The sequence below is a fragment of the Eurytemora carolleeae genome, unplaced genomic scaffold (genome assembly GCF_000591075.1).
Source record: "Eurytemora carolleeae unplaced genomic scaffold, Eaff_2.0 scaffold506, whole genome shotgun sequence".
Classification (NCBI taxonomy): Eukaryota; Metazoa; Arthropoda; class Copepoda; order Calanoida; family Temoridae; genus Eurytemora; species Eurytemora carolleeae.
The window spans coordinates 1-26,482 of record NW_019396521.1 but is presented as its reverse complement, the minus strand read 5'-3'; the positions used below and the strand labels follow the sequence as shown (position 1 = coordinate 26,482).

Here is a 26,482-nt window from a genome sequence, read left to right as displayed (position 1 = left end):
TCTTATGAAGGTTAAAACGGTATTCGAGCAAACTTTTCCATTGAAGACCCCTCCCCATTTATGGGATTGTACCTACTGTTAAATCACCTTATTGAAAAATAAAATAAAAAAGCTTCAACACCTTTTTTCAGATACACCCTGAATATATTGGAAATCCCTTTTCGATCTTTACTAGTTTCCTAAATTTTGATTAATCACAATAACAGGATCACAGAGCGTTCCAAATATATAAATCCACTTATCTATCCTATTCCTAGTTCATTTAATTAACCTAAACATTGTTTGAATGTGTAACAAATCCTTGATCACTCTTAATACGTCAAAGTATGTTTTTGAGATAAAATTCTCTAGATGGAAATAAAATAAAACCGAAAATGATAAAATACTCCATTTCCAGAATTGATTCAAATTAACATGAAAAAAACAGCACCATTCGCAAGAAGTTTTTCCACATTCATTTTATAAACGTTTTGACATTCATAAAAAAGGGGGGCTACAGCTCACCAAACAATATTCTTTCACGTCTCACAACAGTACACTTTCTCTGAAAGAAATTCACTGATTTATTTACATAAGACATAAAAAAATTACAAAAAATAACATGTGATAATTTACACATCGAACAGATACATGGAGTAACAAGTGCTGTCAGACTCGATGATTAGATAGAGAACCAATGTGAGGTTTTACAAGGTTTACAGTTCAGATTTAATTTGGGACCGTAGTAGGTTGGAAATGCCAGGAACTGGTTCTCTGAGTTTAAAATATCCTCAACCATCCTCTGCGAAAATCCAACCTGGAATAGAACCAAAATCTCCAATCTTCTTTTTTATCAAATGAAGGATGTTGAAGTTTTTCAAAATTATGGATATCTCTAAGTTATCAAACTAATTAGTGGAGTTTTTTAAAATGGCCGCCAATGTGAAAACTTTTTAAATAATTTGAGATTTCCAAGATGGTGGCCAAGTTTGATATTTCCAAAATTGAGGCGACTTTTTATATTTCCAAAATGGTGGCGAAACTTGAGATTTTCAAGATGGCGTCCAAGTTTGAGTTCTTAAAAAAGGCAAGAATTTCAGTTCCTCAAAAAAGCATATTAGTTTTGTCTTTCAATGTCAGAAGATTTATAATATATATATATATATACTTCCTCAAAAATACCAAAAGTCATTATGTTCACTATTGAAATATGCAGAAAGGGAAAAAGAAACTTTTTTTTTGTACTTGACCTTATCCTTCTTCTGGTAGAAGCTCAGAAAGTCCTCTAGCTCCAATATTGCTTGTTCAAAATGCTTGATAAATAAATCGAGATTTCTAACAGCGTTCCTAAAAACAAATTAGTTAAAATTAGTAAACTGTTATGAAATATATCAAGGTTGAACCAAAGTGTTTAAATAAAGAAAAAAATATGAAATTATTCTGAAAAAGAGTTTGGTTTCATATTTGGAAATAATTTAAAACAAAATAAAAATAACGGAACTTGATTATCTTACCTTTCCTCGGCCGGGGTGGCCTTGATGTACTTGCGGGACTTGCAGTAGTTCTCCAGGTACCTGGTCAACATTATGCTTCGGAACTCAGAGAAAGGAATAATCTTAGAGTCTTTCTCGTCGATCTCCACAACCTAAAATTGCGAGTTTATAAAGTATTGACTGATAAATATGTGACAAAATTTTAGAAAAAGAGAAATAAACTAATTGGATGAAATGTGTACTATAAATATACAAAAAAAATTAAATGTACATTGTACGATTCACAAGGATACCGCATTAAACCTTTATATGAGAAAAAATTATTTAGGAATTTAGATTTTAAAAAAAGAATAAAAACATCAAATGATAAAAATCGAAAATAAGTTTATCTAACCATAAAGATTGTAGAAATTAAAAACAAATTATTCTTATTTTTATTTTGTTAATGGTAAAAAAGATAAGTTAATTTCTTAAAAATAAATTCATGCATAATCTAATATCCTAACCAAAGACTATATTTAAGAAGTAGTTGAACTACGTAATTCAAATTGAACCACTTCTCTTTGCATTGACCTGGCACACAAGAGAACTGGTTGAACTCGCTTTTCATTAGTAATTAAATCTGGCCTCAGGATTAGTCTCTGGTCCTTTAACTTTGTATTTTGCAATCCCAGAGTAATAATAATAATAAACCATCAATCATCGGATTATGATGAACCATCTCCCCACCACATCTTGTTTTCAGCTTTATCATCCTAGCACCTACATTCATACCACCTCTACTAATGTGGTCAAAGATACCTTAAGGAGAACCATCTTATCAGGGTATCTACTAGAAAACAATCTTACCAGGATTTCTGCTAGAGAATCATCTTACTTGAGTATCTACAGGGTGATTTTATTTAATTTAAATGTTCACCAAAGCAAAACAAGGTTTAATGAAAAGATCATTTCAATATTTATTAACTCGATATTAAATGAAATTTGATGAAAAAATTAATCTCCAGCATTGTTAATCTTTCTATACTTAAGGAGGCTCTCAAACAACTTCCAAACTTTGAACCCGATTTTTGGACAATTCGACTTTTTCACATCACATGGAGGACGAATTTTATATTTCAAAAGTTGGGATCGTATTCTATAAGATCTTCTCATATATCTAGGATCCTACAATTATTATTACAACTGCAGTGGACATTAGTTCCAAAACTAATACTTGGCAATAACACTGAGTGTTAGAAATGGACACAAATAAGACTGGGGTTTTAGGATCCCGGCCCATATTGAGGGTAAAAACTAAAACCAACATTTCATTAAGCATCACAAGGACAACAATTCCAAATTTTAAACTATTTTCTTAAATCAAAATTATGAGATGAGTTCTTTTTATATTAAAACCCTTGACCATTTTTAAGACAATGTCAGGATTTCCATTTTCGAAAATATCCTGAATTTGAATCATTGTCGCGTTTTCCAGACAAACCCCACTTTCCCGTTTTGAGTATAATCCGCAATACACCACACAAACACTCACTTTTATAACGTACAAAATAAATCACTGAAAGTAAAAATTATCTTATGACGCCTAAATTAACTGGTGATATTTAGAATCCAAGTTTTCACATTTTATTTGTTACATAAGAGAATAAGGTTGATTTAGTTTCCTACATTTAAAACGATCAAATTCCCACAAATCTACCTTGCAAGAATAAATATTATATCATATCTGTTCGGTTCCATAGTAGTAAACCTATCGTGTAAGAATTCCCATTATTACACGGTTCAGGAGTCTCACAAATATAATATAATAATAATCTTATGAGGATAAAAATGTAATAATGGAATTCTTAAACTCGATGAAATAATCTTGATGTATTCTTTAACTCAGGCCTGCGGCCTTCGTTAAAGAATGCATCAAGATTATTTCATCTCGTTTAAGAATTTCCATTATTACATTTTTTTCCTCATAAGATTATCATAATATTTCTATTTTGATTTCTCGGTGCCGTAATGTTTTTTTTAAATATAAAAGAACAATATGTTATTATTTCTACTTTGTTTATATTTTACCTTATCAAAAAATCTTGTTTTGTGACGTAAGATGCGTAAATACTTGAAAATTGACATTGATATGAAATCGAGTAGTTGTCTCAAAACCAGGATTTTCAAAAACGCGGCATGAGCTGAAATGCGGCAATTGTTTCAAAATTGGGATATTTTCGAAAATGAAAACAAGAATGACCAAAAACTAATTCTCACGCCTTATTATCAGTTTAAAGTTGACAATTATTGTTTCAATAAATAGTTTTAGCCATTTCTTATAAATGTATGGTGTAGTTTTGTTTAACTCGGCTTGGATTTAAAGAGATATACGCTTGAAAAAGATAACTTTGCATATTTGGCCAGTGTTAGAAATGGGCCAAGTGTTAGTTTTGGAACTAATTTCCTCTGAACTGGTCAGAAACCATAATTAAAATTGTGTTAAAAAAATTATTTTACGGAGAAAATTGAAAAAAATGGAGAAAAATGGCGAAAATAGCCCTTTATATTTGACACTGTTAGACTTGTTTAAAAGAGACCTTCAATCTTTTTTTCAGAGTGTAGTTTTTTTGCTTCGGGAATAATCAAATGTCAGACAGTAAATACGCAATTTTGAGATTTTCTTATTCAATATTAAGGATTTGTCATCCAACTAAGCACAAATGAAAAAAAATCGACTTTAAAAATCACCCTGTACTAGAGAAACAGCTTACCAGGGTTTCTGCTAGAGAACCATCTTACCAGGATTTCAACTAGAGAACCATCTTGCTAGGGGTTCATCTAGAGAACCATCTTACCAGTGTTTCTTCTAGAGAACCATCTTACCAGGATTTCATCTAGAGAACCATCTTACAAAGGGATCCAACTAGAGAACTATCTTACCAGGGGTTCAACTAGAGAACCATCTTACCAAGGTTTCCACTAAAGATCCATCTTATCTAGGTTTCTACTTGAGAACCATTTTACCTGGGTTTCTGCTAAAGAACCATCTTACCTGGGTTTCTACCAGAGAACCATCTTACCAGGTTTCTACTAGAGAACCATATTACCAGGGTTCTACTAAAGAACCATCTTACCAGGGTTCTACTAGAGAACCATCTTACCAGGGTTCTACTAGAGAACCATCTTACCAGGATTTCTACTAGAGAACAACCTTATCAGGATTTCAACTAGAGAACCATCTTAACAGAGTTCTATTAGAGAACCCACTTACCTGGGTTTCTACTGAAGAACCATCTTACCAGAGTTCTACTTGAGAACCATCTTACCAGGGTTTCTACTAGAGAACCATATTACCTAGGTTTCTACTAGAGAACCATCTTACCAGGATTTCTACTAGAGAACCATCTTACCAGGGTTTCTACTAGAGAACCATCTTACCTGGGTTTCTGCTACAGAACCATCTTACCTGGGTTTCTACCAGAGAACCATCTTACCTGGGTTTCTACCAGAGAACCATCTTACCAGGGTTCTACTAAAGAACCATCTTACCAGGGTTCTACTTAAGAACCATTTTACCGGGTTTTCTACTAAAGAACCATTTTACCGGGTTTTCTACTAGAGAACCATCTTGCATGAGTCCGTATCCTGGTCTAGGAACCACTCTACCATTCACCAGTTCAAATCCATTCCTAGACATTAAAGATCATTAAAAAAACTACGGGGTGTCAAAAAATTTAAATTATAATCTTATGTTAACGTTTTAAAAACAGAATAGAATAAATTACGTATTTTCAGTGATAGAATTGAGAATTTAAAAATAAATGACATAAAAGGTTTCATTTTTTTGAAAATCATAGGAAAAGGGACAGAGTTCATTTCGAGCACATTATGAAGATTAAAAGCGACATTTTAGAGCAAAATGATTTAAACACGACCAAAATTAAGTACAATAAAACGATGTTTATCGGGCGAAAAATTTATATTTTCGGAAATATGGGATCGAGCACATTTTCGAATATTAAGCCTAATTTTTAAGGTTTTAACGGCATCGTAGAGAAAAATATTTCATCGACGGATTACCCATTTCTGGGATTTGTGTGTACTAGGAGCACTTGTTAACACAATACAACGATGTTTAGTATGCTAAAAAGCCTTAACACACTTTTTCAGCGACATCCTGTATATCCCCCCTCCCCTCAATAATATATATTTTTTTGTTATGTTCTCCTACAGCAGTGAAGCTATAAATGATGGATTAAACCCAACTCCGGCAATTCTTTCCCGTTTTATGATGTGTTAATTTGCTGGGGATGAATGTCTTAACAAATGACCCAAAAAGTTCACTAATTGGAAAAAATAGCAAAGCCCAAAGCGTATTTTTGCAAAAAAAGGAGTAGTCCTTGGAGAGGTGTCCCCCTAATTTGTTTTGTATATTGGGACCAAGGACAAGTAAACATTAGATCCTGCACCTTGGGAGTATTTTTCTATCATTTCTCCGCCTGGTTTCAGGATCTTCAGACTTCCTTCTCCTAAATAGACCAAACTTAAACTTGGAATTACTGAATGTATAAAGGCCACTGCAAATAATCCAGTCAATACTAGATTCCGTCACAACTAGATTCAGTCACCACTTGATTCAGTCAAGACTTGATCCCGTCAAGACTAGATTCAGTCAAGACTTGATCCAGGTAACACTTAATCCAGTCAAGACTTGATCCAGTCACCACTTGATCTAGGTAAACTAACCTATATCCTACTAAGCTAACCTGTATTCAACTAAGCTAACCTATATCCTACTAAGTTACCCTGTATCCTACTAAGCTAACCTATATCCTACTAAGTTAACCTGTATCCTACTAAGCTAACCTATATCCTACTAAGTTAACCTGTATCCTACTAAGCTAACCTATATCCTACTAAGCTAACCTGTATTCTACTAAGCTAACCTATATCCTACTAAGCTAACCTGTATCCTACTAAGCTAACCTATATCCTACTAAGTACTAAGCTTTAGCTAACCTATATCCTACTAAGCTAACCTGTATCCTACTAAGCTAACCTATATCCTACTAAGCTAACCTATATTCTACTAAGCTAACCTGTAACCTTTATTCTACTAAGCTAACCTGTATTCTACTAAGCTAACCTGTATCCTACTAAGCTAACCTGTATTCTACTAAGCTAACCTGTATCCTACTAAGCTAACCTGTATCCTACTAAGCTAACCTGAATTCTACTAAGCTAACCTGTATTCTACTAAGCTAACCTGTATCCTACTAAGCTAACTTGTATCCTACTAAGCTAACCTGTATTCTACTAAGCTAACCTGTATCCTACTAAGCTAACCTGTATTCTACTAAGCTAACCTGTATCCTACTAAGCTAACCTGTATCCATAGTAGGTAAGGTTCTGCAAGGGATTGGCCGGACTGGGAAGACGGAAAATATCCTGCGTTACTTTCAAACGTTCCTTTTCCGTCCTAAGAATGAGAAGTTTTGATATTAATAGAAATAACAAAAATCCATTCAAAAAATGATAAAATTGAGAAAAAAATCAAGAAAATAGGTTTTTAATGCTTCAGGAAAAAAAGGAGAAAAATTGGCCATCAAAAGGCAAGTTTTACCCTTTTGGATAATTTTTCCTCCAAAATTATTTTTTCCCCATCATGAAAGCAACGAATTCTTTCAATAAAATATATTGTTCTGACGAATAATAATTATGTGGAAAGTAAACAATACTCTAATGAAAACATTGGTAAGTGGAAAAGGTATCAAGTCTTTTACACAAACTCTGATTTTTTAATCCCCATAACTTTACAACCCAATTGCATAGACCTTAGATATTTTCAATTATCAATTCGGTTTAATGAAACAATCAAAGTTCGAAATGTCAAAGGTTTCCATCATCAGGTTGCAAAGATAGTAATAAGATAATTTGAGTTTGTGACTAAGACTCAATTCCTTTACATCTATGTCTTTGAAGCTTTTATACTTACCTAGCCACAAGATTCATTAAGAACTATAAAATATATGTAGAACTTGATCTAAATTTTGGTTGATTGCTGGTTAAATGGAAACTGGATTAAAAACTAATGACTAGAAAAGGGCAGTATGCTGTGTGGTTAGTGCGCACTAGTTCAACTAGCTTTCTTTATTTAATAATTTCCAACTCTGGGTGGCAAAAAAAAATAATAAATAAATTTTAAAAATCTCAAGTAACTGAAGATATAATCACTCATGGGTTACAATATTTATTAATTTTCACGTGACCATTTCCGTTCCAAAGTTCTTACAAGTATTGTAGTTAATTTGATGGCAATAATTACCTTTTTGATCTAAAAATATTCCAGCCAGGGTCCTTCAAGTCCCCGAGCTCTATCTCATCTTCGACCCTAGACAATTTCATAGCTTTGAAATACATTTTATTTCATAGGAGAAAAATTGCTATAAATAAATGAGAGAAGCTATAAAGGGTTAAAAGCAATAGCAAAAAAAAGGATCGTAAAGCGCCATCTTTGAGTTTAATGAAAAAGCGATGAAAAGCAACTTATATTCTAGTTTATGTTTACTGCCCAATGTGATACTTTTATTTTTATAAAAAAAAGTCGAAAATGAACATTCTTTTCGAATGTGCCCAAATGTTTTGGGAGACCTGAGCCCGCGATTTAAAAACTTCGACTCAAGCCGTAATTCCTTAAACCCGACTTAAAGACCCGATCTTCGACCCAACTCTGACGACAGCTTGTGTTACATGACTGACAACTGCAAGATCTTCGGCTCGACTTAAGGAGTAGGCCCAATGAAAATAAAACCGACCTTTGTTGGTTTTAGTGTAGAATAAGGCTCAATGTTGCGTCTTGTTATTATAAAAACTCAGAATGCGCCAATTGCCATGAAAATCCGCCAAATAGAATATAAACTCGTTTTTTTAAACTCAATTCTGTGGAAAATAAGATGCAGCTTGAATCCGAAAGCTCAAGCCGTAAATAAGACCCAACGACAGCTTAGACTTGAGCCGTGTTTTCCCGATTTTTTAAAATCGCGGACTCAGGGATAGTTTTTAATATGTTAACAGCAAAAATGTGCGAAATTTTAATTATTGTCGATAAGTACGGAACTTGGTAGATACTGAAAACAGGGGCGTACTCGGAAAATTTTAGGGAGGGGGGGGANTTACTGATTCAGGAGGGTCCCCCAATATTGGGTTTACCTGTAGGTTTTCATGGGTAGGTCCTCCAATGTACTCTGGGTCTCCGGTTTGCTACAGATCATGTTCAGCTGAGCATATAATTAATTAATCAAGGATTTCCCATGAATGAAGAATAAGAATAAAATATTCAGTTCGGTTGGAGATTATAAAACATTTCAGAACCAATAAAATAAAATAATTAGAAACTATTTCTGTTTATGTAGTGGAGTATAAAACGCAAATTTTAACAAATAGTGCGTCCCCCTAATCATGATTACTTTTTTAAATTAGAAAATACCATGTCATCTTGAAAAATTGTGCGCTAAGAAAAACACATGCAAGTTTTCTATTCATAATCTGGATAGCTTTCAAAGACCAAAGAGAATTCAAAAGTTTTCTCACAATTGTCTCCTTTTGTGGGCCGGACACCCTGATTCTTGGAGCCTTGGAGGCAATCAATACAAGAGTAAGTTCTTTAATATCTGAGGGGGTGGGGGAAGGCAAGCCGCACCAATTTAGCCTCCATCCCGCAATTTACTCACAAACATAGAGTTGCAGCAACGCGCTCACCTGAATGCTTCCTAGCCGCACCCCTATATTCTATGATAAATGTCTTTACTTTTAAAATTCATGGCATCTATAATTATGACCTAAACATATTAGTCATATTATATTTTAATATAAGTAACCATTCTCGCTCACTGTGGCAATGCTGTAATTTTTTTTTTTAACTGTGATTTATTGCGATTTCCTTCTAAAATGTATTATTTTGTACAATGTACATGTCTGCTGCTGTTGATCTTATATAGGAATTTTTTCCCCTTACCTTCGTAAAGAAGAAATTCAACATTATCAAATGAAGTTATGCGTGCAATTCGGTCTTAAATTATTTAAAATCAGATAGAAAGCCAAAAAGATGTATAGATTTAGATAATTTTAAACCAAATTGCACGCAAAACTGTGTTTTTCTTGTAAAAAATCAAATTTCTCTCACACTTCAAAAAACGTTTTTAGAAAAGATCAACATCAGCGAAGACGTGTACGTAATATTATATTTTAAGAGAAAATCGCAAGATATTTTGCTGGAAGATATAGGGGTGCGGCTAGGAAGCAATACAGAGTGTGCGCGTTCCTGTTACTCTATGTTCGTGAGTAAATTGCGGGATGGAGGCTATACGGGGGCAGCTTGCCTTCCCCCTTTGATCTGACACAATATTCACCAGAAATAAGGTTATTATTATCATTGTCGCACTTCCTTTTAATTTTGAAATATCGCTTTGGATTTCGTAATTTGAAATTTTTATTGGAAATGTTTAAATATGTTAAAGGCAAATTTTAAGAAATATTTCACAAGAGACATTTATTAAGAAAACGCTGAACGAGTACAACTTAAAATTGTAAATAACTAATGCTTTAACATTGAATATGTGGAGTGTGGAAAAATATATTTTGATTGATGAGTAATTTTGTTGACAGGTTTCCCAGTAGATTTGGTAATTTGTTTGCACTTGACTCAAATTTTATAATGTAGTATTAATGATAAAATTTGACTTCTCTCTGGAAAATAAGTTACCTGCTCAGAACTACTAGACTTGGTTGATATTCCCTTCCTTCTACAATAGTTCAATGCCTCAGCTGAGATGGGTAGGTTACTCATACCCTAAACATTTTTATTATAAGAAATAAGAAATAATTGAAAGCTATTGTTTTTGTTAAAAATTCCAATTTTTGATCCAAACCTGAGCCCTACTTGAAGGATCCAGACTTGATGCTGAAACTACTGTAGCTGAAGCCGATCCAGAAACTACCGTAGCCGAAGGTTTTGCTGGTCCCTTTGAAGATGAACCCTTTGTAGAGAAGGCTCCAAAACCATTAGTAGCTGGAACTTTTGAGCCTAACGAATCTTTATTTGAACCTGACAGTGTAAGTGAACCTGACACACTTGATCGGTGTAAAGATGATTTAGCCAATCTAGGATCTATTTTCTTAAGAAGTTTTGGCACTTTGAACTTTCCCAAATCCGCGAGGTTGGGATATTTTTCAGGGCTTCTTATACGTTTCTTATCTTTGTTCGACTTGATCAAACCTTTAAAGATGGACATACATTTTCCGTTATTCTTGATTTTGGGGTTCTTACTGGGTTCATGTCTATCCTTTCTTACAGCCAATTCCAAGGGTTTTTGAGGCATCTCTTCATTCTTGGGTTGTGCTTCCTTATCAAATCTTTCTACGTTCTTGGGTTCTGCATCCATTTGAATTCTTTCTACATTCTTCGGTTGTGTTTCTATTTCATATCTTTCTTTATTCTTGGGTTCTGCATCCATTTGAATTCTTTCTACATTCTTCAGTTGTTTTTGAATTCTTTCTACATTCTTCGGTTGTGTTTCTATTTCATATCTTTCTTTATTCTTGGGTTCTGCATCCATTTGAATTCTTTCTACATTCTTCAGTTGTTTTTCTATTTTATATTTTTCCTCATTCATTGGTTGGGCTTCCATTTCAAATCTTTCCCCATTCTTAGGTTTTGGATTCATTGAAAACCTTTCAGCGGTCTTAGGTTGTTTGACCATTACTATTTCCAAGCCAGGATGAATATCTTCTCCATAATTTTCCACCTTTCCAGGGCAACCTTTCATCTCTGGATTGCAGACTTGAATTCCATTTTTCTTCTCTGATTTCATTTTCTCCCTAGCTTTTGTATTTTTAACTAATATATCTTCTTTCATTGGTTGCCCAGAATACTGCAAAAAGCTGGCATCAGTTTTGATTGAAAACTGGAAGAGATCAAGAGATGAACGCTTCTTTACTGGAGATGGTTTGTGAATTGGCTGACTGTCTTTTGTCAATTTAACATCGTCCTGATGAGAAGAGTCATCAGTTACAAGAGGTAAAGCAATCAACAAAGAACTGTAGTCTGTATTGAGGTCGATAACACTCTTATTGTTAGTTACTTCTCTGATGACATTTGTATCAGCATAGCATTCTTTCTCAGAGTTTATCACTTGATGATCAAGAACCTCCATCTCCTCATTCTGAGCCTTCCTCTGATTATTTACCTTTTTCAACTCAACTATCTCCTTTGAACCAATCAAATCCTTCTCATTTAGAATTTTATTTGTATTTACATCCTTCTTCTCTTCACCTTTCTCTGTATTATGGACATCATTTTCTAGAACATCTTTCTTATTGAAAAGCACTTTCTCATTGCTTTCATCCGTTACGATGTCATTGATCTTATCATGAACCTTTTTCTTGTGGCTATCCTTTTTATTAAGAACATCTCTTTTACCTTCTTTCTTGCTACTTTTCCGTTTTTTTACTTTTCCCGTTTTATCCATTTTCATTATTTTCTCCAACATTTTCTTAAAGTCTCCGTTGTCCGGTTCATATACTGGGTTTAAACCAGTCACAGGTTTAGAACTACCAAGATATATTGAATCCATTCTATTTATTTTCCTATACTTTTCTACTCTGGATTTCAGTTTGGAATATCCTTTCTTGTTGCAGATATTTTTTAAGTTCACTTTACACTTCCTTAGTTTAGGGTACTGCAGACATTCTCCGGAACAATCCTGAACAAATAAAGGGGGTTGAGTTAAAAAAGTAGCTGGTGTAAGCATTCTATTTGATCCCTTTTTCTTCAAATATTTAAGGTTTATTGCTTTCCAGTTGCTCGGGAAAATCTTTAAGCATAAAAGGCTTAGTTTTATTGCGCTATGCAAAATGTTGACATACACTGTACAGTTTATACATCTTTGGGTTTATTCTTCTAAAAGGCAGTGGTTGTGTTTAAGGGAAAGCTTATACACCATGAACATAAATAAATTTACATGATATGAAAACCTAGGATATTTTTATCATTAATTGTATTTATCAAGAAAGATCATGAAAGGACCCTTTTTTATACTTCACAATACAAGTAATACATGTAATACATATCTACAGAGTAACTTATTCAGACATTAAAATACGATAAGCATCTCATGGAAATATTAACCTAATCAGAACTTCCCACATAGCTAATCAAATCTTGCAACAATAACCTTCAAACTTAAACCAAAGAGTTTGCACAGAAAATATCTCAAGCATTATGTCTTAATAGACTAATGGGGAGTGATAAAAGCACAAAGCCACTCATTAATTATAGGAACCCTCATCATTACTTTAAAAGTACTGCTTTACCAGCTTGCACATTTTAAATTTAACATGGACAATATTTTTTGACAATTTTATCAATAAAAGAAGTGACAGTTAATTTAAATATAAATTAAGCTCCAGAGTTTCTTTACCATGTAACTGGAAGCAATTAGTCTTAATTAGTTTTCATTCAATTACTTGTTAGGTGTCTGGATAAAATAAAAGATAAAAACTTTTTTCACCTTTATCTTGAGTAAATCTTGTTCGGGCCTTTCAGTTATATTGCTCTTTCCTTTATCCTCCTTCTGATTGTTATCTATACTCTTGTTTTTGAGATCCTCGGATCTCTTAAGATCCTCGGATCTCTTACAATCTTCGGCAATCTTATTCAAACGATCCTTGGAGCTGTTATCTTTGTGGTCTGAAGTTTTCTTGACTTCACGCTGAACAGATATCTCTGGTTTAATTTCTATCTCCTTAGATTTAGCCTCGACTGATTTCTCCTGTTCATTTTGTGTCTTATGTCTCAGTTCGACCGATTTCTGCTGTTCATCTTTGGTCATGGTATGTGTCACCACCTGAGATTTTTCCTGTTCATTTTCTGTCTTTTGTCTCAGTTCGACCGATTTCTGCTGTTCATCTTCGGTCATGGTTTGTGTCACTTCCCGAGATTTTTCCTGTTCATTTTCTGTCTGCAAGCCTCTCTTGATCTTTTTCTCTTTGTTTCTTTCATTGCCAGACTTATAAACTGCGTTCTTAACAGGCTGAGGTTTAGACCGACCCAGGTACAGTGAATCCATTATGTTTGTCTTTAAATACTTTTCAACTCGAGAGTTCAGTTTGGAATATCCCTTCTTTTTGCAAACATTTCTCACGTTCACTCTGCACTTTTTTATCCTTGGAGAGTGCGGATTTTTTCCATAAGAATTTGTGGATTTCTTCAGTTTCTCTTCAATCTTTGTACTTCTTTGATCCTCTGTCTTCTGATTTCGGATGGATTCGATCTTTTTATCTGTATTCGATTTCTTCCCTTCATTCTTTATTTGATTGAGGCCCTTCTTTATTGTCTTCTTCTGTTTCTGCTCTGTTTCTTCCGTCATTTTGACTTCTTTCTCTTTAGTTCCCTTGGTTTGGTTGGATTGAATGTTGCTAGATTTCTTGTATTTGTTGACATCAATGGTTTCTAAAAATTCTTCAAACGTGCTTTTAGATTCCTGAGGTTTGTCAGATTCGTATTGGTTCTTCATGAGCTATGTAGAGGTATATATATTTTAAATAACCAAGAATCTGCAGGGGTATAGAGATTTTGTGGCAGAAGACTTCAGTTGGAAGCAGATTTTTTTGGACTAAGAATAACATGCTATTTTTGAGAGATATTATTGACTAATAAGATAGGGTTTGTGTCAGATTTTATGGATCTAAATATTTTTGTGACTTAATGACATTCAGTTTTTGCCACCAACTCAAATTTACTAACCCATTTATCTTCGAAACCTGGTGGTTTAAATCTTTGATATTTTAAACTTAGATTATTTGGTTAGTTTGAAAGATCTAAGGTCTACAATATTGGGTCGCTAGGATATAGGGATTAGAAAATCAGGTTCTGTGGGAAAGAGTAAGTCCTTTATGTGTTAAAATATTGATTAGTGGATTTTTTTTAAGATGTATTGGTGTAATGGGTGTACTAACGTACAACGTTCACCCAGATTGATCCTACGTGCACCCCTACCTTAGGGGGATTATGATTCTAAAAAAAAAATAGGAAAAATGATACGTCTTAAGGGAGTGACCGGCTACGTAAGGTAGTTGAGCTGAGTATGCAGTGTTGTGGAAAAATTCTTTCGGATTCATTTGAGACATATTAAACCTGTTAAAGATCTGTAAATCCTGAGTTTGAGCTCGACGTTCAAAACTCCTACTTTGGGGGTGGATACGTTTTCAGAATTAGTTTTTTTAAAATTATTAAATAAAGACAATGAAAAATAAAGTAAAAATTATACAGTAATCTAATTTGATTCTGAGAAACCAGAATAATGAGAAAATAGCAACTAATAATTTAACAAGATTACTTATTTTCAATGCTAAGATTAATTTTTTTTTCTCAACATGTTCCTGTCTGTAGTTTATTGTAGAACTTTTTTACATTTTATGTCTTTGTTATTTAATAATTTAAAAAAAAACTAACTCTGAAAACGTATCCACCCCCAAAGTAGGATTTTTGAACGTCGAATTTGCACTCAGACTCAGGATTTACAGATCTTTAAAAAGTTTAATATGTCTCAAATGAATCCGAAAGAAGTTTTCCACAACACTGCATTCTCAGTTCAACTACCTTGCATAGCCGGTCACTCCCTTTAACCCAAATTTTTTTCTCTCTAAAAACTAATCCACATTTCTCTAATTCAATAAAACCCCCATGAATTTTTATGAAGCCTAAAAACTACGATATACTTTAAGATAAAATGATTTTTCAAAAGATAAAGTATGGGAGAGGAATATTATAATAAGACTATATATACCACTTGACCTTAGAATCAGAAACATTTGTCTTGCGAGACATATTCCTGATGTTCACTTCAATCTTTTTCTTCTGGATGTTTGGATCCTTTCTTTCCACCTCCTGAACAGATGAACTTGCATGTATTTTTAAAGGGGGGGGGGGACTGGAAGAACAAATTTTACCAAACTGAATTTTGATTGAGATGGGAAAATCATCAGAAAATAATGGTTGTCACTTATTGCTTGATAGAAATGTAAACATAATTTCAATTAACAATCCATTTGTAGAATGGCATGTCGGATTCACATTGGTACCCTTGAATAATTTTTTTTTAACAAGAATGCAAAAGATATCCCTAATTGGTTTTAGTTTCTCTTTAAAGTGAATTGCAGATATATCAAATGGTCAAAATGAGTAATTGTTTAAGGTAGAGCAGGTAATGTTAAGGGTATCGTTCTTTTCCATCCGTAAATGGAAAGTTAATTGAAATTATAGCGACTGTGCCATTAACTAATTTATTGTCTCTTTTAGTATAATAATCTGAAGATTAGTTTATATTTCTCCATAGAGAATAGAATATATAGAGAGGAATTTACTATAAAAAAGTGTAAAACGGCCATTTTGTTGTAATGTTTCCATACTGCAGGTGTACTTCACATATTTGTGCTCTATATAACCTTTTGGGCCCGGGAATATCATTTTATAGAAAATCTAAAATTATTGTTAAAAGAAAGCCAAATTATGAAATAGGCTGGTTTCATAATTGACCAATGATCATTTCACGTAGACTTTATGCCTTCCACTTTACAAACGATGATTTTCCGTTATAAGTATATAAATCAAATGATGTTTTTATTCACCTAATTCATTATATAGTTTATTTAACAGTTTAAAAAATTCGAAATTGAAATGGAAAGTATAGGGAACATATACTGTATTAATGTACTCTACTGCACATAATTTGTGAACATTTTCATGATTTGTACACTTTGAACTCCCTTTCAGGCTGAAAGGGACTGAACAAATTCATACCGAGAGATTCTTTTAATTCCTCTCTATATATTCTATTCTCTATGTATTTCTCTCTTAAATGTATTCTTTTAATAATAGTGTTTCTCAGTTTAAAAGGTTACCATTGTAAATCAGTTTAAAACTAAAGAAAGCGCTAAATTTAACTTATATCTTAGAAGTTCTGAAAAATAATGAGTTGAGACTTAAATATTAATCTTTTTCAATTTAACCCTGAAGGGAAATTTTAATTTTCGGGAAAAATTTCAACCAATAAGAATTACGAATCGACAGAGATTATGCAGATAAAATATATTTTGGATTACACGGTGTATTTGTGTATTCCAGATTACGGGAAAAAATGTATTAACTTAAATCGTCAAATTAAATTATTTTAATGCATTGAAATATCGCACAATGCTTTAAATTTTAACTCGCTAAAATCGACGAATTAAATAATTAAGCCATAGTTTAATATTCAGATTTAAATTAATTTAGAAGTGGCATGTAAGCTCAAACTAAACATTTAAGTCGTAACTTTTCGTTGTCAAGTTTTAGACTCAAATATATTCCACTCTTTTAATGTTCACATGGAATTACGCATTCATTTCAGTCCCTTACACATGATTTTCGTGAATTACGTTTAGGAAAACAAACTTTTCACTAAATATTCATTCATATATTTATGGAGGAAAACGATTAAGTAATAAACGCCTCAATTTTCTTCTTCTCAATTTTAAAGCGAGAAAAGTGGTTTTTAAGAACCCCTGGAACTAAATGAAATTGAACAGAAATTATCATTTTCCTGAAGAAGAGATTATTTTCTTAGGAAAAGTTTTCTAACAGTGAATAATAAGATTTAAATTTACCTCATCTAGCTCATCTAGTTCTCCCCCTTCATTCTCCTTCACATCTTTAATCTCCATATTTGGTTTCAATACATCCAAATCCTTTTTCTCTTCTCCATTCTCAACCCGTAATCTCTTCTTTGGTTTCAGCAAGTTTGGAGTTTCTTCCTCTCTCTCTGACACAATCCGTTTCCTTTTTTGTCCAGACCCGTCTAATTTTCTAATCTTCCCATCTACTCCTGATCTCTTTCCTTCGATCCAGTCTTTCTCCTAATAAACAAACCACATATTACTTCTTTATTATTTCGATCAAATAAATTTTTTCATATGTAAATATAAACCCTTGACAATTATTGACAAGTCTAATAATACCAAGGAGAATTGAATAGAAGGAGGGGGCGATAGGGTTCCGTACACTTTGCTGTGACGTTTTTGAACTGCTGAAGAACTAGTTTTTGTGTAACAACAATAACAAAGGCAGCCGATCTAATGTAAACAAACATGAGTAAGTATACGGTGAATCTTCATTTAACGCAACAGAGATTCCAGATGTCTGTTCATCATTATGTGTTATTGTTTACAATCTTTATTATTGTTGTTACACAAAAACTAGTTCTTCAGCAGTCCAAAAACGTCACAGCAGTGTACGGAACCCTATCGCCCCCTCCTTCTATTCAATTCTCCTTGAATAATACTAAACTATCAGTTCTGGAACCATTAAATACAGTGCTCAAGAGTTTGATGCGGATCCAGATCCTGGATCCGCACTGTAAAAATGGATCCGGATATTTAACATTTTCAAATAACTTTTTGCTTTACCCCGCTTATTTTATGCTAAATCTTGAAAATTTGATAATCTCTTTTTTCAGCAGTTCAGATTTGGGTTTTGAGAGCAGAAGATTTTTTAGCAGTTTTGATTGATATTTTGCCCCTCGTCCGTGGATCCGGACTTTTGTGGATTTTTGCGGATACGGATCCGGATCCAGGAAGCCAAAATGTTGCGGATACATTGGATCTGGATCCTCAGTACTGATTAAAAATATAATTTAACCTCATTGGTATCATCAGTAGATTCTTCTTCTTTCTCTTTCATTTCCTTCTTGAAATCAGATTCCAAATCTGAATCATCATTTTTCTTTTTAACCCACATCCACCTGTAAAAATAAAAAATATTTTCATAACATCAGTTCAATTAAAGTATCGAAAAATTTGCGTATGTAATGTGTGTGTACGTAGGTTACCTTTCCTCCAACCATACTATTGAGAAGAGATTTTTATAAGAAATGTCACATTTGCTGCCTTGGTTACACATAAATGAACCCTTAAAATTGCGGAATAAGAAGAATTTTATAAATATTATTTGATGTTATTTTAAAACAAATAGTTGCACCAAATACTTTATTAATAAGTGAAATGTGTTTGTTTAAACTGGATAATTGTTGTTTCATGTTATTGGCCTAGATCTAAAGTCACAGTTGTTTTCCTTTTCCACAATTTGATGGGTTCCACTGTATGATAGAGGTTTCTTTCAGATTAAGCGTGAGGAAACAGGACGTTTTAAAATAGAACTAAGCTAAACAGTACAGATAAACTACGGACAACCACATTCACCAATGCAAAAACTGAAGACTGATGACACACTGCTGAAAATGAACCACCAGGCTTCAAATCAAAATACCTAATTGTTTTCTTGGAAATATATTAATATGCAGTCTACTGAGTTATAATCTCAAGTTTCAGAAAATGCCACCAAGGAATTTTTGAGAAAATCTATTTTTGAGAAATCTCAGAAATCAAGTGCATTTTACAGGTCTAAAATTAAATGTAAATCTCGTTTCAAGACTTTTATTTGCTCCTTGTAGTTCTTTTAAAGATATCTTTTCATCCACAACTGGCAGGGTCCCTAAATTTTGTAAATTTCCTTAAACAGTCGTAAGAAATATTGTAGCAACAAATCAAAGCCATAAGTCAACTGGCTGACTATCAAGATACGGGATGAAAATCTTTTTTGATGCGATTTTTACTGATATCGATTCAAAAAGACTACTTTAGGAGTACTTAGGCAGTCATACAGTTCACCTAGGGCTTTGAATTTTTGCTAAAATATGTCTTATGATTTTAAAGAAAAATTCAAAACATTTGAGGATACTGCCATTTAGGTTGAAAAATCTAAAAAACAACTAAGAAAAGCTTAATTATGCCTTAAAACTGCATTTAGGTTTGATTTTAGACCTGTAAATGCACTTGAGCTCTACAATTTCTAAAAATTGGATTTACTCTAAATTCCCTGGGTGGCATTTTCTGAAACTTGAGATTTGAACTCAGTAAACTGCATATATTCCAAAGAAAAAGTTTTAACTTGAAATCTCACGGTTCATTATCAGCAATGTGATGGGCACGGGAAATGCCTGGAATCTTTTCTTCAAGCAGAATCCATTTGCCATTCTATGATGAATCAAATTTTTTACTGAAAAACATATATTAATAAGTTCCTCTGTACCTTTTTGTATCTATATGTGATGGAAGATTCTTTTACAATGATTAAAAAATATTAATTTCGATGACAACACGGACCCCTGACCCTCTAGTCAAAGTAAATTCAACCTATACGTGTTTTCTTTATGAATAAATAAATGTTTGTCTGTCTGTTCGTATGTTGCACATGAACAAGGGGAGGAAGGCCTACCACAACTATTTTTCGTCTGAGCCACATTCTCCTCATTTTCTCGTTCGAGCCACCTCGAAATCCTCGTCCTTTCAATATTATTTTTTTAAGTGTCTACTCCTCCCAGATAAAACTATTTTTAAAGAATCGGGCCACATAAATAAGGGCATAAATAAAATATCGAGTTTTTGTAAGTCGAAAAAAAGTATCAATTGAATTAAAAATTTTAAGCTTAATGTCTTTAAAAATGTTCCATCTTTTTTTCTGCGTATTTTAGATAACTCTGGTGTAGAATGCCGCAAATAATTCCGAGTTTATAGAACTTAAATCTTTTTTTGTTAACTTTAGTGAAATCCATAGAATTTTTACGGGTGGTTCCATGGGGAAAATGATAGGCAGAAGTATGCCAAATATTTTGCTATTTATTTTATATCGAGAAGGTTAACCATTACGGAGGCAAAGGAGATTAAGTTTAACCTATATGAAGTTGGACATAATTCTCATGGGTTTGAAGATTCCAAAATGATATAATCATTGTATTACTTTAGTCCATCCATATTTTATGCCTTAACGTGTCCAGATTTAAAAGAAAATAGTTTGATCTTCGAGAATTGGACACTTTTAAACACATAACAATCGAAGGACGAGGATTCCGAGGACAAGAAAATGAGGAGAATGTGGCTCGGACGAGAAATTGTTGTGGCTGGCCTTCCTCCCCCTCAATGAACCCCTGGACCAATTTGTCTCGAGTTTAGAAGGTTGGCTTTTAAATAAAAAGCTTTGTTTCCAGGTAAAGCTGGGTTCCCAAGTTTACTAATCAACAAGTTCTAGATGTCCCAAAAAAGTGACAAAATTGCCAATTTGTTGGTCCCTTGAATAGTTGCCAATATTTTATAATTTTTCAAGATATGTAGTCCGAAAAAAAAAAAAAAATTTTAATTTTGTATTTTTGTAATAAATGTAACTAAGAAATCCTGCTTGGCTAAAACCTTTGAAAGAACATCTCTCGCTTTACTGGATCCAATCATTAGTGTAATTATTAATGTAGATTTTTCCTGTACAATGTACTTTGTACATATATATACATTCTCTGTTTAACAGCCTGTTATAATTTAACTTTCTTCGAGTTAGTTTAAGTACAGTTGGTTTACGTAGAGCTAGTTTACGTACAGAGTTGGTTTATGTACATTTGGTTTACTCAAAGCTAGTTTACGTACAGAGTTGGTTTATGTACAGAGCTGGTTTGTGTAATGAGTTGGTTTGGGTACAGAGTTGGTTTATGTATAGAGTTAGTTGGTTTAAGTATAGAGTTAGTTGGTTTATGTATAGAGTTAGTTGGTTTATGTATAGAGTTAGTTGGTTTATGTATACAGACTTGGTTTATGCGTTAGTTAATTTACAGAGCTGGTGTATGTAGAGTTATAGAGTTGGTTTATGTACAGAAATGGTTAATGGACAGAGTTGGTTTAGGTACTGAGTTGGTTTATGTACAGAGTTGGTCTTTGTACAGAGTTGGTTTATGTATAGAGATGGTTTATGTACAGCGATGGTTTATTTACAGACTTGGTTTATGTAAAGAGTTAGGTTTTGTACAGAGTGGTGAGCATCGTCTCTTTGTACATTGTACAATAAAAACAAATTGCGGATTTAATGATATTTTTGACCATTTTTAAAATTCAACAAAAATAAAAACTTATGGACACTTCCTGTAATTTTGAGCTTTCATAAACCTTCCCTGTGGTCATGTGAGGCCCCACACAAAATTTTGGCCCGATCGGTTCAGCCGTTTTGACGTTTATTGGATACAAAGAAACAAGCAGACAAAAAGACAAGCAAAGTATATATATAGATAGAAGATAAATAGATAGATAGATATATAAACCTGGCTTGTTGTTTAGCTAGAAAGTTTCTCTCATCCTTCAAGAATTCTGGGATAATTCCCAGGTCTGTTATCGGTCCATCTACTACTACTACTAATAATAATAATAAAATAAAAATAACTTTCTTGGCAACAATTGGTCAAACAGTTCTGAAGGGGTATTTTGTAAATCATTAACCTCCCCAAATATGAAAACAGGGGTAAATATTTTTTTGAGAAAATCACACCCTTTTAGAAGCCCCCGCCCCCAGGTGTAAAATTTTTCATGATTGGGGGAAAAATTGATAAAGGGGTAAAACATAATTTTTGAGTAAAAAGTAACAAAAAGGAAGCTTGAACAGCTATTTAAAAAAACGGATCTTCACCGGTTAGATAATTTAGGGGTTCAATTTAAATTTAGTTTTGGGCAAAAAGTATAAAAAAGGAAAGTGTTTCATGAGTAGGGGTTTTGAAAAGGAACTCTAAAAGCCTACATGCTAAGATCTCAATATATGTATACCTCTTGTTCAGCCTAGCGTGGTTTAAAAGTTTTTTTTTTGTTGGAATCCCAAGAACATGTTTAATTTTGAATATCTTAGAAAAATATTTACTTGTATTAAAGAAACTATTTGTTTAAATTTTCCATTCCCCCTCCCCCCCACCCCCACTAAAACAATGTTTAAACAATCCCAGCTCAGGGAAATATATTTCCTTGGTCGTAAAGTCAATTTTTCCGCTGAATTGGGGAAAATAAATCTATTTTTGGATAAAATAATTAAAAGGGGGAACAACAGCGGTGTATATTCTTAGTTAGAGTTGACCCATCATCCATATTATAAAATAAGTTGATGTTTTCTCTCCTGTTGTTTAGCTTTGATTTAGTTATAAAAGACGACATTTACTGTTTGTATATCTAAGCATAAAGAAGAGGTAGCTCCAGTTTCAGTTTGAACTACACACCTATCACGAGTGTGGAGATTAGTTTCCAAGATGAAAAAAGGTACAAGCTTGTAAACCTTATATAACCTTTAGATTGTTTGCATAAGTGTATGCATATTATATACAGGGTGTCCCACGAAACATGACAATAGGAAGACGACTTGAAAGTCGTCTTTGGTATTTGAATTTATTTGTGACATTTAGTCTTCTATCTACTTTAACATGTATGATTCTTGAAACAATTATCACATAATTCTCCTAGCCCTGGCATTTCCAAAAAGTGGTCTGCGTTTTTTGTGCTTTCAATATTACCTGAGATATAAAGAGTTTGGTTCAGATTTCAATTTTGTTAAATAAAAGCAAAATTGTCGAAATCTGAACGAAATTCTTCATATCTCGGGCATTATTGAAAGCACAAAAAAAACAGACCACATTTTGGAAATGGCAGAACAAGGGAAATTTTGTGATTATTATCTCTAGAAATTTACTTCTAAAATTAGGTTGACAAATAAACGCAGCAAATTATATCAAAAATCAAGACGACATTCAAGTCGTCCTGCATACTGTCATGTTTCATGGGACACCCTGTATCTTATCCATTTTGTATATTTCAGTTGTGTTTTGATGTGTATATAAGAAGATCTGATTCAATAAACAACTAAAGAAACGTTTACTTATTATACACATCTCTACTAAGACAAAACTTGTTATATGGGTTTTAATGAAATGAACACCAGTATGTTAAAGTGCTCAATCAGAGGAAAAAGTGAAGGCAAGATAAGATTTTTCTTCTTTTTACCCCTTAAGTTCAACTTACGGGGTATAGAGTTCAATATACATTTAATACTTTTTCCTATTTTTATTATTGAGAAACTATTAGGTAAGAAAAATCATAAAAAATAATGCTTTGCAATTTTGATGAAGAAATTTTAAACTAAATTGAATTTTATTCCCCTTGGATGACACTTTTTTACTTACTCTCTCCTTTCACACTGTTTTACTTAAACTTGTTTTGATTATTCTTACATGATTGGTCAAATTTTGGGAACGTGAGAATATATATCCCTGGCAAACTTGCAAATTGGTCAAATTTTGGGAAAGTGAGAATATACACCCCTGACAAAACTTGCAAACTGATGTCCAATTTTTAAGTGTTTAAAAAAATCTTAGCAACTTATATGTCAAAAAATGCTCCAAGATAATGTATACCTGTCATGGTTTGATGAGAACCAGTTATCCTAGAATCTGCTGTACTATTAGGAAAGATCCTGTTGAAACTATTTCCTGGGATAATGTCGTTGCAACTAAATGATCTAGAGGAAGCAGTACTGCTGGTTGAACTTGACTTCGTGGTACTGCTGGACGACCTGGAGTTTATTGAACCACTAGAATAGCTGGTTCCTGATGTACTGCTTGAGGACCTGGAGTTAATCGAACCACTAGTGTAACTGGTTCCTGTTGTACTGCTAGAGGACCTGGAGTTGATTGAACCCTTGCTGTAGCTAGTTCCTGTAGTACTGCTGGAGGACGTGGAGTTGATCGAACTCATTCCTTTCTTTATCTGTTAATTTTTTTGGTCGGAAAATATCGTGTATCAGTTTTTAAGTCATTGGTATACAATTTCATACAAAACTACAACAAATTTACAGTTTGAAGGAACTGCAAACGTAATATCGAGTGACCTATTATCCACAGCGTGGCATGTCCAATTATAACCAGAGTTTTCTCCAAAACGCTTAAGATATCCCAATTACTCAAAATAAATAATGTTAGATTGGTGGTATCTGCGTATTTGTCATAAGAATTGCCAAGGATAATTGTCAAAATTCAACCTTTTTTTAAACTACGATATTTTTATCATTGTTGCTCAGATAAAGATTTAAATGGTACTCTTGTAAATCGGACAAGCCATCTGTTTTAAAAATGGAGTGCCTAGTTATTTTTACGAGAAAAAGCCGATCCAAATTTCGCAATTAAATCTAAAATTAGGTCTTTATAGCAATATTCTTTCCTTTTGTTCTAACCATTGTTCTCTGTTATTATAATGAGCATAATATACTAGTTAGTACCAGACTGAAAACATTCTATTAACTCGATGGAAAAAAACAAATTCGATTTTCTTCTTTCCCCGGCCCAAGGAACAGATTGGAAAAATCAAGGCAAAGAAGAAGAACCAGTTTTTAAAAAGTCAAGAGTAAAAAATTATTGCAATATGGAAACCCTATCCATTGTAATCCTTTAATTAATTACATTTTGAAATTTTAAATAAAAATATAACGCGGAAAACTTAAAACAGGATACCGAATTAGCGAAACAAAAACAATTTCGTTATTCCCTTGAAACCAGGCCCGTAGCCAGGATATTTCCAGGGGTTGCAAAAAGGTGCGCTGCAGGCGAATTTTTTTTTTTTTTTTTTTTTTAAATGCTTGGTTCGTTTTTACAGTGGTATATGGTTGTTTTTATTACATTGTCAATGCACACAATAAAGACTAACCTTTTAACAAGTGTAATTGAGCTTTTAAGGGTTAAATTTTAGATTCTGAAACTTTTCAGGTTACATATACAATATACAAGACATTCTTAGTGGACTTTTGAGTTAAGAGTACTCAACAAAAACTCGTACTTTGACTAAAAATGACAAATATCTTCGCCCATAATGTTTTTTAACTCCCAAAAATGGCTATTATATTCCAAAATAAATGGATTTTAGAAAATTACGAGAAACAATTTCTTTTATATGGGACTGGGGGGGGGGGGTGCAAATTCGTCATTGCACCCCCCTTTCAGAAAAAAGGGGGGTGCACCTGCACCCTTGCACCCCCCCCGGCTACGGGCCTGAGGGGGGGGGGCCAAAAATCGTTCTCTAGGACAGACCCAATACTTTTATGGGACATCACATGACCACAGGGAAGGTTTATGAATGATANAATATATTTCAAGCTTGGTTTTGGTTCAGAGCAGGTTCCTTCTCCGGGAATGAATCCAACTTATGCTTGATGTCCAAGGATGGGTTCAGGAAATGCTCTGTGTTTTTGGCTTGGCTTTGAACTTGAGGTTTTTGTAATCGAGATTCTGAATTGATCTTAACCAGGTTCGGCTTACTCTGATCCTGTGAAGAGCTCAAGGGAGGAGAAGGTTCAGGATGCTGATCACTTAAAGCTTTAACAGTTTTACAGTCCTTTTGATCTGAACATGGTTTTACTTTCGAAATAATCTTCTTTGATTTCAAAGAACTAGATCCTCTAATTATAATCTTTGGAATCCTAGTATCACTAATGAACTTTAGCTTCACAAAATGAACTGGAGCGGTTCTTTGACATGGACCAGGTTCGGGTTCAGAATTTTCAAACTTCTCTTTATGATGAGATTTACTGCAATTTTGATCAACGTCCTCTGGATTGTCCTTGGGTTCGCAAATCTCCTCTTGGTTGTGATCGGGTTCACAAATGTTCTCAAGCTTGTGATCGGGTTCACAAATGTTCTCAATGTTGTGATCGGGTTCAAACATGTTCTCTGGGTTGTTATCGGGTTCAAAAATGTTCTCTAGGTTGTGATCGGGTTCACAAATGTTCTCCGGGTTGTGATCGGGTTCACAAAAGTTCTCCGGTTTGTAATCGGGTTGACAAATCTGCTCCGGGTTGTAATTGGGTTCACAAATCTTCTCAGGGTTGAGTTGAGTTAGGACCACTACATCTGACAAAATATCTTCATCTTTTTCATTGTTCTGAATATTTGCCATTATTTTTCTGAAACTTAAACACTTTGTGTGTATTTGTTTATTCATAAAACACAAAATTAAGGATAGAATCCCCCCCCTCCCCATTTTCAACATCACGACATAAACTTGCAACAAATTTACTTTTTATCAAAGATAATATATATATA

At 33.4% G+C, this 26,482-nt stretch overlaps 1 protein-coding gene across 4 annotated transcripts; it reads right to left on the bottom strand.

Annotated features, from left to right (window-relative positions):
- Window positions 1–545: 545 nt before the first annotated feature.
- On the bottom strand, window positions 546–24,308 carry LOC111704799 (myb-like protein X). Of its 4 annotated transcripts, XM_023477146.1 has the most exons (18): window positions 24,073–24,303; window positions 23,807–24,018; window positions 21,683–21,773; window positions 18,187–18,289; window positions 17,157–17,405; window positions 15,307–15,399; window positions 13,022–14,029; window positions 11,012–12,214; window positions 10,382–10,981; window positions 10,216–10,302; window positions 8,664–8,731; window positions 7,780–7,845; window positions 6,841–6,933; window positions 5,924–5,983; window positions 5,059–5,143; window positions 1,494–1,624; window positions 1,230–1,326; window positions 546–796 (listed from the first exon to the last, which is right to left on the bottom strand). In XM_023477146.1, the coding sequence occupies exons 1-18, from the start codon at window positions 24,144–24,146 to the stop codon at window positions 662–664; spliced, it is 4,455 nt and encodes a 1,484-aa protein (XP_023332914.1). In that variant the 5' UTR covers window positions 24,147–24,303; the 3' UTR covers window positions 546–661. The 4 variants fall into 4 exon arrangements, with proteins under 4 accessions (XP_023332914.1, XP_023332915.1, XP_023332911.1 ...); XM_023477147.1 differs by having other exon boundaries at window positions 10,382–10,937; window positions 11,040–12,214; window positions 23,807–24,308; XM_023477143.1 differs by having other exon boundaries at window positions 23,807–24,303.
- Window positions 24,309–26,482: the final 2,174 nt, after the last annotated feature.